General features: G+C 35.6%; 1 protein-coding gene across 2 annotated transcripts in view; it reads right to left on the bottom strand.

Annotated features, from left to right (window-relative positions):
• Window positions 1-15,869, bottom strand: part of SEPSECS (Sep (O-phosphoserine) tRNA:Sec (selenocysteine) tRNA synthase) — a 40,693-nt gene extending 24,824 nt beyond the window's left edge. For both annotated transcript variants that reach the window (XR_001821724.2, XM_017518410.2), the window contains exons 1-8: window positions 15,562-15,869; window positions 14,267-14,421; window positions 12,490-12,608; window positions 12,019-12,177; window positions 10,955-11,108; window positions 7,953-8,055; window positions 1,308-1,437; window positions 1,083-1,174 (exon numbers count right to left, since the gene is read on the bottom strand). Coding sequence is in view for 1 of the 2 variants with exons in the window: in XM_017518410.2 (XP_017373899.1) it covers window positions 1,083-1,174; window positions 1,308-1,437; window positions 7,953-8,055; window positions 10,955-11,108; window positions 12,019-12,177; window positions 12,490-12,608; window positions 14,267-14,421; window positions 15,562-15,675 (1,026 nt within the window). In the remaining variant the exon portion in view is untranslated. The remainder of the gene's footprint in view (window positions 1-1,082; window positions 1,175-1,307; window positions 1,438-7,952; window positions 8,056-10,954; window positions 11,109-12,018; window positions 12,178-12,489; window positions 12,609-14,266; window positions 14,422-15,561) is intronic.
• Window positions 15,870-18,081: the final 2,212 nt, after the last annotated feature.

Consider the following 18,081-nt stretch of genomic DNA (forward strand, 5'->3'; position numbering starts at 1 on the left):
CGCCATTGCACTCCAGCCTGGGTAACAAGAGCGAAACTCCGTATCCAAAAAAAAAAAAAAAAAAGGAAAGTTATTATCTTGTTGCATATTTTGGTACATAAGCCAAGCTAAAAGGTGTGTAGTGGTTTTTCATTGCAGTTTTAAATTTGCATTTCCCTAATGACTAATGCCATTGAGCATATTTTCCTGTATCACGTAAATCTTAAGAAATGTCCTCACAATTAAACAACTACTTTCCCATTGAATGAATTAGCAGGGGAAAGAGGGCTGGGGCACAAGATTTTTAAACTTCTGTTATGTATTCATCATAAGGCTATGAGAAGATCTATGAAATAATACATATGAAAATGTTTTAGAATATATAAAGTACTATTATAAATATAAGGGACTATAATTGTTATTAAGTACTAGAAAGTTACCAGATATAAGAAGTGCACCAGAGGACTCACTCTCTCCCACATAGAAGATGAATAAAACACTGCAGTCTGACCTGCCCTAGCTATACTATCTCTGTCTTTTGGAGTTGTCCTGAATTAAGCTAGTTGTGTTGGAGATAAAGTCCTGTTTTCAAGCATAAATGTTACTTTTCTTTTCATAGCCAATATAACCAAGCAGTTCAACATTCAATAATAACAAGAGATAAATTTATTATTTTAGTGTAAAAAGATAGAGCTAACTTCTGAGCTGGTTCTTCCTCCTGTGACTGACATCTCACACCTAAACAAGTTTTCAGGTTCCCGAAAACTAAAAAGATGACTTCTCCATTTGTCTTTTAAGAGCCTCTACCTTTAAGTGATAAATGAATTGAATTTTACTGAAAAAGAGTCCCTAATGCAAGAGTTTCTAACAAGTAAATAAATAAAAGCAAAATCACCTATTTAAGATTCCTCAAAACATCTGGATAGACAGGCTGACAAAAACTAATAGGAAACCACCTACGGGGACTCCAGATCTGAATAAATACTGTCAGACCATACTAGATATCTCCCTCCCAATGCAAGCAACTAATAGGCAGAAACACCAATGATTTAGAGTACGGTTCCAGTTGAGAATATTATTCGACACCTAAAGGGAAAGCTTACCTTTCTTTCTTTTAATAGTTTCTTATAGCCATTTGATCCAAGTGATAATAAAGTAATAAGGACATCTAAAGAAGGTGAAGCTGAAGCTCTTCCTGAAATAAGAAGGATAAGTTACATTAAGGAGATTAAGGGCGGTGGCTTTGGAAATTAAGATTTATTACAGTAGCCAATGTACAAATGGATTTTTGTTTATTACTTTTTCTGAAAAGCAGCTTATTTATTTACCTGGATACATCTTGCTGATTTCCTGAATGAAGGAATCATTAAAGCCAGCAATTATAGCGCCACCTACTGGAACCATAAAATTTTTGTCCAAGCTCTGAACAAAAGCATCTATTCTACCAACTCGAGCCCCCTAGAATCAATATAATAGTACATATTAGTTGGAAAACAGGCAACTGCTATTAGCAAATGAACACCATAACAAAAAATTGTATTGGGGTAATTAATATATTAGCCTGATTTAACCATTTCCCAATATATACATGCATTTAATGTATATATCGTACATACATCAAATTGTACACCGTAAATATATACAATGTTTGTCAACTCTACCTTAGACTAAAAATAAACACTATTAAAACAATGCATAGAAATAAAAAACAATTGAAAATTTTTATTTCCTTTGTTATAGTGCCAATAAAATGTTTTTAAGTATTAAACCAAAATTTTTGATGGTGCTCCTTATATGTGGGACTTTAATTTACAACCTGCTTTCACACATAAATCATTGAATCTTCATAACAACTCTGTGAGGCAAGCACGGTGTAAGTATCAGCTCAGGTGGGAACTTTAATGAAACAGAGCTTTACACCTTAAAATTGGGTAAGAGAGAATGAATTCATCCCTTGCCTCCCATCTGTACTCCTTTTTTGACAACGAATGTCTACAATGGGTCCTATAACTATTAAGTGGTTTTAAACACCCTCTGTGAGTTCAAGGGTGGCCACCATAACCTAATGGACTGTAGTCATCCAAGTTGCCAAAGAGTTAATTATACATGTGCCTCTCTTTAATGCTTGGACAATCTACTACCTATATGACCATTTTAAGCACTGAGATAACAAAAAAGAAAAGCAAAACTTTTAACATTACTTATTGGAAATTTCATTTGATTACTCTTGGCAATCCTAGAAGCAATGTTTCTATGTAACTCATGCTCCCTAATATTATAAACTTAGATGATTTCATTCCACTGCAAAAGAACTTCCAGTGAAAATCTAATATTCTGGTGAAAAATTGAATACTTGCCTACTAGAAACGTAAAACTCAGTTCTGGTCCCCATCCAACACAGTCCATGACCTTCTGTCTAATGTGCTTCAATTTTCTCCTCTTAAAAATAGAGATACTATCTAAATTACAACTAAGATAGTCTTTTTCTTTATCTGTAGCCACAGATTTTCAATCTGTATTCACAATCTGCATTCCTCTTAATATTATAACCATATTTGACCTTCATTTTCACACCTCACTATCTCAGGGAGAATAGAAGGAGGAGATAGCTGGCCTATCTAAGAGTCCAGATCCAGGCAGTAGATGAAAGCAGCCAAAGCAGGAAAGAGGAGTGGCTGCTCTGGAGGCCATGATACAACTGTTCAAATCTTAACCTTCCTCTTCCTCTTCTTTCTAATTTCCTAATAAACCATGATCAGAGAAAAATCTCACCATATCACATGAAAACAGAGGCATATAAGACTAACAGAATAAAAAATCCTGGAAAACATGCGAAGTAGCAGCATATAAAAATAAGTGGAACAGAGTTGCTTTTGAATTAACAGTAATGTCCAAGGCTTCCTGAGAGAAACAGGAATCTAAATTGGAAACAGAAGTGCTAGAGGAACCAGTGCACCAGACTTTGCTAGAATCCTTCCATCACTAAAACACAGAAGGTATTCAAAGGGCAGCATACTCTGTGGCAAGAAAACAAACAGGCCAGACCCAATCTCAGAAGTGGTTCAGAGACCCCCTCTTTCAGCTACATAAGTCACCAGTATATGATCTAAAATCCACACTCAAAATACATCTGAATAAAACTATTTATTACCACCTTCACAGCTACTACCCTAGCCAAAGCCACCAAGAAATTTCACATGGGTTGCTGCACTAGCTTCTACGCTTGCCTCCCTACAGTCTGTTTCCCACATAGCACATCACTCTTTCCTGCTTGAAATCCTTCCACGGCCAACAATCCTATCAAGAATCAAATCCCAAACCCTTAACACACCTTAAAGCTCTACAACCACTGTTCACCTTGTTCATTATGGTTCAGCCATATTGGCCTCCTTGCTATTTCTCACACATTCCAAGCACACTCCTGCCTAAGAGTCTTGGCTGTTAGCTTCTGTCTGGAATCTAGAGAGCTTCAAAGCTTCCTCCTTCACGTCATTCAGAGCTCCACTCACATTCTTGAAGAGCGCTTCCTAGATCACTCCATCTAATGATATCCCTCCCTCCCAAATACCTGAGCATTTATCCAAGACCTGTCATACTCAAGGTTTACTGTCTGCTTTCCCACAAAAAAAACAGAATGCTCCATGACGGTTAAAGATTTTGTTGGATTCACTATTTCATCTCCAGTTCCTACCCTCGTGCCTGGTACCCAAGTAGGAACCCAGTAAACATTTGTTGAATGAAGTGACAATTAGGTCTGTGAATAAACAGCAGTAACGCCTACTTCCCTCAAGTTCTTAATAGGCAAAGTTGCTGCTTCCCACACTTTTGGAGTTTTACAATCCATTATGGCTCAAATAATTAGTCTCATACACATATTTTTGTGACTCTACTATATCCCTCTCCATTAATCAATTCTAACATCCATACTCCATGAATCTCTTAGTCATTTTAGTAAATATAAACAGAAATATAGATTATTCAAAACTAACTTCCCTGGGGGCTACATGTGCATACAGAACACTCTATATGCTCAGTATTAAGGTATTCTGGGGTCTCTCCTTAAAAATAAAAAAAAATTTAAAACATCTTAATAAAAATAAAAAACATTTTATAGTTTTTCTTCATATATTTATTGTAATATTATTTTCTCAAGAAAAGACTTACGGTATTAGCACTTTGTTTTTCAACAGAAAAATGGGACTTTGGAGTCACACTGAACTAGATAGGCTATTTTGTAGCTACAGACCCTGGACAAGTCACTAAACCCCATTTAGTTTATTTCTCCGCGTGCAGAATGGGAAGTAGTAGTACACCTAAAATTGTTAGGTCTCAGTTAATAACTTTTAAAGCCTAATAAGATGCCTGACACATGGAAAGTGTAGTAAATGGTAAATATTAACAATAAGGACTATTGAGATGAAGCTAACTGTAATTTTTTAGACTGTCATGAAACAGCAACCAGCACTCAATAAGACTCAAGTATTTATTTGATTTAAATCAATAGTGCCACAAACTCTTTTGGTGAACGCCAATTTGGGAAAAATAGAATGTTTATGTATTTGCTCTTTTTGTTTTAAAAGAATATCCAATTTAATAAGTTCTCATGTTCAATAGCACAGTAAAGATACTACAGTTAACAACAACATATTGTATATTTCAAAATACCAAGAAGAGAGGATATGAAATGTTCCTAATACAAAAAGAAAAAAGAAATGCCAGGTAATGGATAGCCTAAATACTCTGACTTAACCATCACATAATCTGTACATGTATCAAAATATCATATGTACTCCATAAATATATCCAAATATTATGTATCAAAGAAAAATTTTTAAAGGAATGTCAACTTTAGAAGGTAATACATTATCTGCAACAATGTCTGCATTTAAAAGTTTATTCACTCAACTTATAGTTTTATGCTTTGGTTAAAATGTTAGTAAAATCGCCTCACAAATGCAGAGAGGTAATGACAAAGCAGAGTATTGAAGATGCACAGCTCCAAGGGCAGCTTTCTTATCGTGTTCTAGAGCTTTTTTTTTGTCTTTTTTTTTAAAGAGATGGTCTCACTCGGTCACCCAGGCTGGATGGAGTACAGTGGTGTGATCATCAGTCACCATAACCTCGAACTCCTAGGCTCAATTAATCTTCCTGCCTCTGCCTCCCACATAGCTGGGATTACAAGAACACACCACCACAGCCAGATTATTTTTTCCTAATTTTAGTTTTGTAGAGATGGAGTCTCACTTTGTTGCCCAGGGAGGTCTCAAACTCCTGGCCTCAAGTGATCTGCAAGCTTCGGCCTTCTAAAATACTGGAATTGCAGAAGTGAGCCACCATACCCAGCCTCTTTTAGTTTTAATCTCTTCAAGTGCACCAAATTTTCTAGTATTTAAAAATATGTTATGAGTATCATTAAAATGATCATTATGAAGACTTTACAGGCATCTGGAGAGTACAGAAATATAACGCTAAAAAAATTAAATGTACACAATTAATATGACTATGTAAAAACAATATGCATATGAAACAAGAAAAAGTAAATATATAAATTGTTAAGGGTATTTCTTAGGGTTATAGTGTTATGAATTATCTTCTACTCCTTCCTCATTTTCCTAAACTTTTAGTAATGCTGATGGTATTTGACTTTTAAAAGAAGAGAAGCTGCTAAAAACTACAGAGAAGAAGAGCAAGGAGGAAAGGGAGGGGAGGAATAAAAATCAATCACTGAAATAAAATGTTCTTCAAGATTTCCAGTGTAGAAAATTGTACACCCTTCCTCTATGACCATACGAGTTAGATACAATCTAGTATAGATTAAGTGAAGAAGCCTTAAAAAGTTAGGGTGTAACAAAAAGAAATACCAAGGAAATGGTAAACAGTCTTTCTCTAAACATTTTAAGAAATCCTGACATGCCATGCCTACAATCCAAGCCACCTCTGGACTTGCTACATAAATTAATCCATTTCCTTATTGGTTTAATGCACCTTGAGTTGAGTTTCTGTTACTTGCTGCCAATGACATACTAACTGATACAAACTTCAGTAAAGAAATTAAGCAAACCAGCGATTACTATTTCATATAAACCACATTTATGTAAAAGATGATACTGGTATACTCAAAATGACATAAAAGACAAAAAAAATAACTAGATAGTTATCTATTGTGCTTCAGAGCATTTACCATATTGGAGCAGGCCACAGGTAATCTGTGAATAACTTATGCCCACATAACACAAATCACATGTATGTCAAAACTGAATATGTATATTAACATCATTACGCACACAAACTATATAGCCCATATCATACATGCATAAATACAATACTTCATTTATTCACTGACTCTATTTAATAACCAGTTATTGATTGTCTATTATGTACCAAATTCTGTCTTAAGTATTGAGGGCACAGCAGTGAACAAAACAAAGTTCTACCTTCTACCCCCAACAGAACCTTAATTCTAATTACTGTCAATAACTAGACAATAAACAAACATTACATCAAGTGTTGATAAGTGTTCTGGAGAAAAATAGCAAAAAGCCAACAATTTTAAAAAGCATCATTATTTTATATGTCACCAAGAAAAAACATTACCTGTTAACATTGTAAGACACCTCTGACTATAAGACATCACAATTTCAAATGTCAAAATGTAGAACACTACATCTTAAAATCAATGAACATGGTAAAAAAAGAGAGAGAGAGATAGAAAATGCTAGCAAGGGCTAGACACAGTGGCTCACATCTATAATCCCAGCAATTTGGGAGGCCAAGGTGGAAGGCTCGCTTGAGCCCACGGGTTCAAGACCAGCCAGGGCCACATGACAAAACCTCATCTTTAGAAAAAATACAGAAAGTTGGCTGGGGTTGGTGGCGCACACCTGTGGTCCCAGCTACCTGGGAGGCTGAAGTAGGAAGATTGCTTGAGCCTGGGAGGTTGAGGCTGCTGTGAACTGCAAATGCACCACTACACTCCAACCTGGGCAACAGAGTGAGACCCTAATCTCAAAAACAGAAATAAAAAAGTAGAAAATGCTAGTGAGAAAGGGGGAGGTGTTAGATAGGGTTTGACATGTATGTCAAAACTGAGTATTTATATTAACATCATTATGCATATAAACTATATAGCCTGTAACATACCTGCATAAATAAACACAGTATTTCATTTATTCATTCACTTGGTTCAGTAATCAGTTACTGATTGTCAATAATAACAATCACAGATAGAGTTTCTGAGGAAGTCTCACTGACCTAAAGAAAGTTATGCAACTCTCTAGAAAAGCAGTCCAGTGAGTGGGATAAGCAAGAGCAAAAGCCTGGAAATGCACACATACGACGAAATGGAAGAAAAGAAAGGCAGCAAGGGTGGTTGGAGCAGAGAAGGCAAACCGAAAGCAGTAGAAAATGAAATCAGTAAATCAGCAAAGGCCTTAATATACAAAGCCTTGCAGGCCATAGTTCTTACTATAAGTGACATGGGAAACACAGACATAATTTCAAAATTAGAACCTAAAACAAATGACCAGAATCTAGTTGATGCTTAAAAAATAATACAAAAACCTGCCAATTTCATAGCTATACTAGAATGTTTATAAATGAAGTCATTTCTAGCCTAAGATAATAAGGTACAATAATTCCTTAAATATAGAAGAAATCACATATTTTAAAAAATGGTATAATCCAGTATATTAGAAAAATGAGAATGAAACATTCTCAGAAAGTTAAAAGCTAAACTATTAAAGTATTTCTATGTTGATTCTAGTCTACTACCAAAGCTATCAGTCCAATTACCACCATAGTACAAAGAATAATGACTTTTACTGAGAGATTATCAGATGCAGATTCCTAATACTCCCTAAAGCAGATGGTGATAAATAACTGTTTTTACTCTATCAGTTTGTAGAAAAAGTAACAATCCTATAATATGTTAAAATGAATTTTTCCTTGACATATATATCATTTTAAATTCTTACCTGCTGAATGAGGTGCATACACTTTGAAGACTGCACTCCATAAGCATTATTGACTATATGTGGAATGCCAAAATTAGCACAAATCACAGCCAGTTCTTCTAGTCTATAAACATAAATATTCAATAGAAAGACATACTCACACTGTGCTTTATAAATGATAGTGCAGAAACTTAAAAAAAAAATTAATAGTCATCCTTAATGTACACCAAGGGAAAAAACGATAAACACTGAGATTTCTATTGCAGTAAACTAGGAAATACATAGCAAGCTCTTTCGAATAAACCTAAAAAAGCTGTTAATGTTATCAATAAATGGAAAAAAATACAAAAATTTATGGAGATGGTAACTTTTAAATCATCTTAAAATTAAAAATTCCCTAAATAGAAAGCCAGAAGATTATTGATAATGACCCTCACAAGGTGGTATGAGCTTTTTTTTCCCAAACACTTTTGGTTGCTTACCATTCTGAAGCTTGTATCTGCAAAATAATTAGCATATCTGGAAATCTTAAGAAATCTCACATTAAACATCTCATAAAATAAAAAATGCATTCTCAAATAGACTTTAATGTATTAAAAAATACAGAACATTAAAATGTGTCATTACCAAAATAACATTTTCCAACAACTTGAATACTGAGGAATCTTTTAAATAGCTACTGGTTTTAAATCCACCCTTATCTACTCTTACTTTTTCATTTTACACCTCTCATATTAATCTAATTTGACAGTCTAACTTTATGCAAAGTAAGGTAATAAATTTCAGTGAGAGCATAATAAATAGATGTTCTTTCACAAAGCCAAATACTTCTTGTGACTGAGCTCATCTTTAATAGAAATGTCCTCCTGCTATGAAACTAAAACTAAATCCTATGTTTTAGAAAAGTTATTAAAAGTTTTCTCTCTAAAGTATAAAGAATTTGAAAGCATTTTTATACAAGTAAAGTCCTTTCCAACAGGATATATTTCAAATATATAGTCTGAATTACCTATTTACGCATAACACATGTTCTTTACCTACTAGATGTCATTAATATATTGCTAACTATAAGGAGGAATAATACTATTATGTTCATCTGTCACAAGTTTTCTTTTTTTGTCCAGTTTGCCTCAGACCAAAAGCAAGTTATCAATTTGCTTCCTTGAAGTCTCATGAACGCAAAACTCATTTTATCACTCATTTTTACAAACCCTACAAATAGATACAAAAATCATTTTTGTTACTTCAAACTAATCAGATGATTTTTTTTTACATAACAGACCTTCTGGGATACACAGAAGTATTTTCTTCATAAAATAAAGGGTGCATGTTCTAATGAAAATATTGCTTAATAAAGGACTTCTTTGAAAATAAGGCTCCATAACACTACATTCTATTTAAAAAATAAAAAAAAAATCACTTGTGAGTAGTTTTAAATAATCTGAATTACTTAGATCTGTTAATGGTTAGGGTGTGTTTCAAAAAAGTATTTAAATGAAAGAAGAAACAGAAAAAATATTTTTCATATGAATCAAACTGTTTTCTAACTTAAAAGCCAATGTAAGGTGTTTATCAGTTAGAAGAAATACTCTTCTTTTTTGTAACATTTCCTTTAAGTGAATTTCCTCCACAATACTTTTTGTCTGATTAAATAACTAATAAAAACAAAATGTATACTGCACCCAAAAAATTAAGACTATAAAGGAATAAAGCTTGATGTAAAAAAAATCAAAACATAGTTTTAAAACTTAATAAAGTCAGAAATTCAAACATTACTGTGCATCACCCTTTTCCTACTTCACTCCTACTCAGAAATATTCATTACACAACAATGACAAATGAAAATTTTTCTAACTGATAAAAAACTGTATGAAATTTTTTCTAAAGGAGATAATACAGGTAGAACACTTAACACTGTGCCAGGCATACTATAAAATTCAAAAGACATTAGTCAAAATGAAACAAAAGGAAAGTATCCACAAGAATAAATAATCCAATTAATACAAATATCCATATGCTGTTTTTCAAAATGTGATTTCTATCACATTAAAAATTTTATAGATATCAAAACCATCACCAAAAAAAAGATGCGTATTTAATATTTCAATACAAATTTGAAATCTTATTGGTAAGTAATGAATAAACCACAATAGCATATGCAAAGTAATCTTAAAATAGAGTTCGCAGGCTCATGAATGTAACAAGGTAAATTTTTAAGAGCCTAGTTTAAAAACTGTCTCCTACAATCTGCCTATAAGATAATAAAAGCCAACATGGCATTCATCACTGCCAAATAATGTGATTCCATGAATTAAAACCAAAGTATAACTTTATGCTACAAGAAAAGTCCAAAGTCAATATAGTTCTTACAAATTATTACCACTTCCATTCAAAATGTTAAAATGAACCAAAAAAAATTGTAGTCAAAACCAGAAATCTTATTACTAAGCCTGAGCCTATTACATTTGCAGAATAAAAATCTGTGACTATCCTTTAGAAAAGTAAACATTTGCTTTCTTTCTTTTTTGCTTTTATGTTTATATCGTTCCCAAAACGTAGACAATGGCAACCACTATGCACATGTAAGTATACATCTGAGTTAATCTTCCAATTACAGAAATTTGAAAGTAAACAACCCTAAATATTTTTAAATTAACACTGATAGCAATGAAAAGAAGTAAACCCAATATTTATCTTAGAAAAGAAGCTTCTATTAAATAATAAGAAAAAAGATGCTAAGAAACCAGGAACAGGATAAAGAGCAAGAAAACAAAGATGGCCTGCATCTACTCGGTGATAAAGGGCGCTCCCAACCCATACTAGTTGTTTTCCTTGTTCTATTTCAAATGTTTATTTTCCCAAGCCACTCCCCTATTTCTCCACAAGGTCAATCTGTTCTCTTAGAACAGACCATTCACCTATTTACTACAAAGTGTTATTTAAGCATATTTGAGAATTAGTATATCATACTTTATTTAAAAGACTGATAAACAGCTAAAAGACAATATTCACAGATCATTTACCTATCAGGCACCCTCGGAGCAAAACAGGATGTAGTAGAATGAATACACAGAATGTTATCAGGCCCAAGTTCCTGGACTTTAGCCTTTACTGCTTGCAGGTCTGTACGCAGCTCGTCACCTTCCAAAACATTTTCTATCACCACAGGCTCAAAACCTAACCAACCAGAAAACAAAATGTTAGTGTGAACTAAAATAAGGGAAGATCCTGAAACTCTAGGTAGCATGCTATTTTACACAAGAACTCTTAATATTTTTGTTGGTAGATTAACCCTCCTCTGGTAATAAACACGTGGCTCAGTTCTGGTATTAGTCAAAGGAAGGTCAAAATAATGTGAAGGACAACTACACAATTTTAGCACTACACAATTTTAGCACCATATGTCTATTTAACACTTCAATATGACAAGAATGAATTCTGGAAAGTAAGGAAAATAAAAGTTAAACAGATATCTATAGAAGTAATAACACAGACACTGATAACAAAAAGCATCACTTTAATCCAGTTCGATTTCAATCCACAGAAAAGTAAGTCCACTCATTCTCTGGCAATATTTGTTTTATTTTAAAATTCACTTTATTTCAGACAGGACATAAATAATAATATAATTCAATCACTGAAACAAATCACAATCATCCACTTAATGTTTTATCTCCAAAGAAAAACATAATAAATTTCAGCAGCCTAAGGGTCACTGATTCATCTTACAGCCTACAAAAGCCTTCTATTAAAACAAAATGTATACTGTAAATTTTTCATAATTTAAAGATAAAAATTGTTTTCACACTTTCAATTAAAACAGTACACTTAACTAGCATATAAGCAAAGGTCCCTCAACAAGTAATAATTGAGTAATCTTTTATGGTAGATATTTATCCATAAACTTAAAAGTTACATAAAGCAATACAAACACTAAATTTTTTTACATATATTTTACCACAATTTTTTCTTTAAAAAAAGCAATAGGGTACAAATTTAGTTTATTTTTCACTTATCTATATTTATATAAGAAGTCTGAATTTTCTAATTGTGATGTTTAACACATTATATATGACAGTTCTCTTACCTGCAGTGATCATGGATTTAAAGCAGGACTTCTGGTCTATTCGTGGCCATATAATATACTTTGCCTTTGGTCTTTTGTGTCGTAATGTTAAGAAACATAGGGTTAGACTCATACCAGTTGCCATAGGAACTACAAAGCAGTTGGCTACTGTATGGACACCTACAAATAAGAAGCAAAACGGAAATCTGTTATCCCACTAAATACCCAGCACCCTTCTTGAAGAAATAATATACTTCATCTACAAAATAATAAAAGTTGTAGCCCTATTGCTTCTGTTTCTGTACTCACTCCCAGGATGTTCAATGCCAAATTCAACTTCTGGGCTTATGGCTCTGATTTTCTACCTTATTCTAAGATATTTTATTTTTAAAAAATACTCTTTTTTGGAAAAGGGCAATAATAAAGGAAATGTGTCAATGGTGTGTTGTGTGTCCAGTCAGCCAAAAGAATTATGATTAAGATAGTACATACCAGCCAGCTTGATAATGTCCAGGACCAAAGAATTGGTAATTTTGTTCAAAAGGCTAGAGCCTGCAGCTTTTGGTTGCACAGCAGAAATATCACCCGATCGTCCAATCCCATGAATGAACCTAAGCAAAAAATGAGCCAAAAACTGGGCAAATACATTCAGCATTCTAAGTAATATAATGTTCAAGTACGCAAATAAAATAACCCAAAAAACAACAGGAGCAATATTTGGCTGTTACAGATATATGTTGTAAACTATTAACGATGTGGAACTTAAATTGAAACAACTTTATCAATCATGCTGTGATAGCTGGTTTCCAAAGGCAGCCACCATCAATTCTTTTTCTCCCTATTCCCACATGCTACTCCCACACCAAGTGATGGTGTCTACTTCCCCTACTGAATCTGGGCTGACCTTAATGACTTGCTTGGCCAGGAAGAATCTAGCAGAGTGACTGTGTGAAATTTTCATGCTAGGCAAACCTTCAGATGACTAAACTCTCAGCTAGTATCTGACTGCAACTACATGAGAATCCCAAAGCAATACTCACCCTGCTGAAACCAGTTAATCCAAAGAACTATGAGAGATAATAATAAACAAATGTTTTCAGCCACTTAATTTTAGGGCAGTTTGTTCTGTAGCAATAGAAAACTGGAATATATGAAACATTAAATTATCTTTTTTCTTTCCTTTTCCCCTAATCACATAGTGGACTAAGTTCCAATGAAGATAAGCCGATGTTCAAATATTGCCTTCATTTTAAAAGAACTATATGCTCCTAGAAAATCAGAGTGCAAATCTACTCATTTTAAATCAGATGATATTATACATTGTTTAGATACATCTGAATATTCCTTAAAATAAAAAAAAAAAAAAACCCTTTTGTAATTTGAGTAATTTCTGATTGACACTTATCAGAATTTCTGCACAGGGGGATTATCAAAGAATACTAGTGTTGTACTTCCTCACCACTGAAATCTCATGTACAAAACATTTGTTACATATATTACCCACCATGTTATCAGCAAACTGTTAACTGAAATTTTCATCTGAATTAGGCACTATCATCAGTTTTGACTGCAGTGGTTTTGACTGCAATATAAATTCTACTAGGCCCAGGAAATTTTCATTATAATATAAAAGCATGGAAGACAGTAGTTTTATTTAAAAGAGTTTACACTTTACAGAAAGGTTAGTGGACAGAGAAATAAGTGATCATATTTGGAACAACTACCAATTAAATTGTTATCAGAATTAATGAAAAGTTTTCTTCAATAACGCAAAAGAGAAAAGTCACTTAATAATCTATTATACTTATTGCAACAGAGAGGTATTTATAAAATGGGATGCAGTTTAAACACAGTTTAAAACAAAGTTTAAAAGTTCTAACTATAAATCATTCTCAAAAAAACAAAAACCCTACCAATGTTAGAAAAGAAACATGGAAAACTATAAACAGCCTTAACGGATTTTAAACTTTTAAAACCAGATATGTTTATCAGGGTAACAATTCCTAACAAACCGTATAGCCTGTGTTGTTCACCCAGAACCTTACAGGGTAACCCTCATATATTTTTAGTTTATTGTCTTTGAAAAGCACTGGCTGAGATAAAATTGTTTCCGTCTCCCTGTTGCATCTGGTTTACATATCCATTTGAGCAGGGGAGAAGTGGTTTACAGACAGACATTTGATAATCTAATAAGATGAATACTGCTGCCATTGTTTTGAACCCAAAATAAATAAACGATAGGCGACCCGTACTACTTAAAAAAAGATACCTGTAATGACGACGAGCAACTAATGCGGATGCAACTCTCCCTTCCCTTTCTCCCACACCACAATTGCCTAAGAAATTGTTGCTGTCCATGATTGCAAGTTCATGTAAAAAGAGTTCAAGTGTACTTTCATCCCAGCCATTCTCTGGACACTTGCCCTTCAACAAAAAAAAAGTATGATTATATTAAATAAAACTATGGTTCTCTAGAAAACAACAGGAATACATTTTCAATTTTTAATGTGTATTTTGCCATGCTCTTTGTTTGCTAAAATTCAGGCGTAAATTCAGCACTATATAGAGACCGCAAATAGACAAAAAGTTTGTACATTTGATTACAATTATTAATAGGTTTGGAAAAGTGATGATAAATGCATACGATGACATTTACTCAGATATTTAAATTTTCGTAAGTGAAACTAACTGAAAACCAACATGCCCCAACCCCGATGAAGATGCTTCAAACCAGGGCGTTATGATTGGGGGGTGGGGCGTGGACGAGAGCAGTGGCTGTCGAACTTCAATTAAATATTGTCTCACGCCTGTAATCCCAGCAGTTTGGGAGGCCGAAGCGGGCGGATCACTTTAAGTCAGGAGTTTGAGACCTGCCTGGCCAACATAGTGAAATCCCGTCTCTACTAAAAACAAAAATTAGCCGGGTGTGGTGGCACACGCCTGCAATCCCGGCTACTAGGGAGGTTGAGTGAGGCACGAGAATCGCTTGAACCCGCGAGGCGGAGGTTGCAGTGAGCCGAGATTGCGCTATTACACTCCAGCCTGGGAGAAAGAGCGAGACTTTGTCTCAGAAAAAAAAAACACACACACAACAAAACTTGTAGTGAAATTAAAATTCAGGAACGCAGACAGGAGGGACGGAAGACCCGTGAAGTTCCGCGGAAACCTCGTAGTTCGAGTTAGCACAGAGGTCTACAAACACCTTATGTGCTCTGAGTCCTAGAGGGTGGTGAAAGACGGAGGCGCGAACTTTGCCCTTCCGCAGAAAAAAAAAAGTAAACTGGAACTTTCCCTCACTTCTGCACCCCGAAGTTAGAAACAGCGGGAGTCAAAACCCCTACCCCAACGCCCCCTCCTAAGAACAGCCTTTGTCTTTCACTGGCTTTGGCAAGGCTGAGAAGGCACAGACCGCAGTCGGTCAGCGAGGACGAGCCAAACTGAGACAGACTCGGGACTAGTCTCAAGCAGCAAAGAGCTTCCGAAGAGGAAACACCAGGAGGGACGCCGGGTGGAGCCTGAGCCCCGGGGTCGCGGCGGCTGGGGAGGGGACCGACAGCTCGGTACCTTCTCCAGAAGCAGCCGTATGAGGTGCTCATGCGAGCGGCGGGCCTCACAGCCCTGCCTCACGTAAGCCGGCGACACCAGTCGCTCGCCCGCCGCGAAGCTCTCGCGGTTCATGACGGCGGTGGCGACCGTGGTCAGTGGGAGAACCAGCTCCACACACCAGGGACACAACAGAACCAGAATGCAACTCGCCGCCTGGACGGTACGGCAGCGCCTTGGGACAAAAAAAAACACAACAAGCCACCAACCACTTCTCGCTCCTGCACATGCGCAGATCGTCTCAGATGGCGCGAAAGGAGGACGTTGGAATATTTGAGCATGCGCAAGGGAGCCCGCGCTTTTCGCTGACTTCGGGCAAAGGATGGACTGCAATTAGCCCCGCCCCGCTGCAGCTGATTGGTCTAGTTAAACCCTGGTATTCCTGAGAGGAACTTCAAGAAAAGATTTTGCGCTTGTGCAAATCCGGCGAGCCGAGTAACGACCAGATACATGGGGTCTTCTAGGTTGTTCTGTGTTCCAGTCCTGTTGGATGGTTGAGATCTGTGCAGAGTTTGTGCTTTTGCCTTACTTAAACTGATTGTCAGATGCCAAACAGTTCCACACTTATTACTGCCTGACAATCCCATAGGAAATAACAGTGCCCCGCTCCTTTTCCCCTTTGCACTACTCAATGTTTAACCATAGCACTTACCACTCACCACGTGACATGCCAGGCGTTCGTTCACACACACACCCACACACACCCGTGAATGTAAACTCTCTAACCTAACGGCAGGGACTTGGTTTTTGCTGCAGTGCCCTCCACCCCAGGCACCTAAAACAGAATAAAGCAAAGCCTTAAAAAATCGATAATGAATTAACGAATTACTTTGACCGTTCTGAAACTGTCCCCAAGAACATTTTGTAAAATTGATTAAGGGGGAAGAAAAATGCAAGTAGGCTTACAGCTGCTATTATTAAGCCAGCTTGCCTTATGGCCGACTTTCCTGTAACTGATTGCTATTTACTACCCTAGAAGAATGTGGCCCTTGTCACAAGACTCTTCATTCTTTTTCTGTTTTATAGATAAAATCTAAGACATTGTGAGAAGGTAAGCTTTCTGTTTGCTTGGCTTCTTTAGGTTCTGCCTAACAACAAAACTAAGGATGCCAGCTTGTCTGGAAGGCCCAATAAAAAGCTGATTCTTGGAGAAATGCAGTTGTCACATCCTGATGATTTCATCCTCTTACCCCTATAAATTGATGACCCCAAGTTTTCCTTTCACCCTCCAGAAACCCCCTTAAAAACCTTTGCCTAGAAGCCCTTGATGAAATGGATTGAAGCTTGAGAATTCTTCCTGTTTCCTGGCTTGTAACTTGTGATTATTAAACTCCTTCTCTGCTGCAACCCCACTATCTGTATATTGGTCTGTTCCTGCACAGCAGGCATAGAAACCTGGCAGTCCTGTAACAATTCAACAACCTAGAGGTTTATTGCTGGAGATCTCTGCCTTCAGTTGCCTTACAGTCTTCATCTTATGTGAGCCTACGGTAATTTCTGACATTGCTCTCACTTGGTGGTATGCCCACTTGCACTGATTCACATCACTTGCAAGAGATGATTGTTAAGTGTTCAGTAACTTTGCGAGCTAGTTTTTAAATACAGCCACTCAAAAATTAAGTTATATTAAAATCAAAAGTAAAAATACTCAAAATCCATCACTTCCGAATTATTTTACTCCATTTTACTATTATGTATGCTCTTCAGGTTATTTACATGCATTTTATCTATATGGTGGAAATTCAATATAATGTACTATTGCACATCTTCCAACTCCACTTTTGATGATGTCATGTTGGCCACGGTGGGAGCATTAACACCATGAAAATCAGTAAACACTGCAAATCAAGCCCTTACCCTCCAATCCACTCCCCTAGAAGTCTGTTGTTCACAATGTACCAGCTCATCACTATTTCTACTGTGTGTTCCCAGGGCATCCACCTATTAATATACATCAGTCTACTTATGATATTTGTTGAATTGCATTTCAGTTGTTAATTTTCTCTCTCAACTAGACTGTGAGCTTCTAGTTGACAAGGGCTATATTGATACCTGTGTTCAAAGCACAGCACTAAATACATAATAATAGGTGTTTGATAAATATTTGTTGAATGACATAGACCACTTAGCTACATAAAACTAAACAGAAAGGTAAACCACAAAACAACAAGAATTTTGCTTACTTTCTAAAATGAATATTATCTTTCAGACTTGCAGAAAGTTGAGTTCTTATTCTCAAAATGCAACTATTTTTGCAACTTCTTTGGAAAGGCCTTCAAAGCTGCTTTGTCAATCACATGCAAAATGTGCAAAAATCCCAAAATTAACCTCATTACTAAATGGACTGCTAGGTTTTTGAGCCAGCTTGTTCTCTCACCTTATTCACCATCTTAATTCAGAAAAATGTTTGTGTGTTTCCAAAAATTAACTAACCATCATCAAGATATGCATTTGTTAAAGGTATTCCAAAGATGCCAGCTT

This window comes from Cebus imitator, unplaced genomic scaffold (genome assembly GCF_001604975.1).
Source record: "Cebus imitator isolate Cc_AM_T3 unplaced genomic scaffold, Cebus_imitator-1.0 Scaffold679, whole genome shotgun sequence".
In the NCBI taxonomy this organism is placed as follows: Eukaryota; Metazoa; Chordata; class Mammalia; order Primates; family Cebidae; genus Cebus; species Cebus imitator.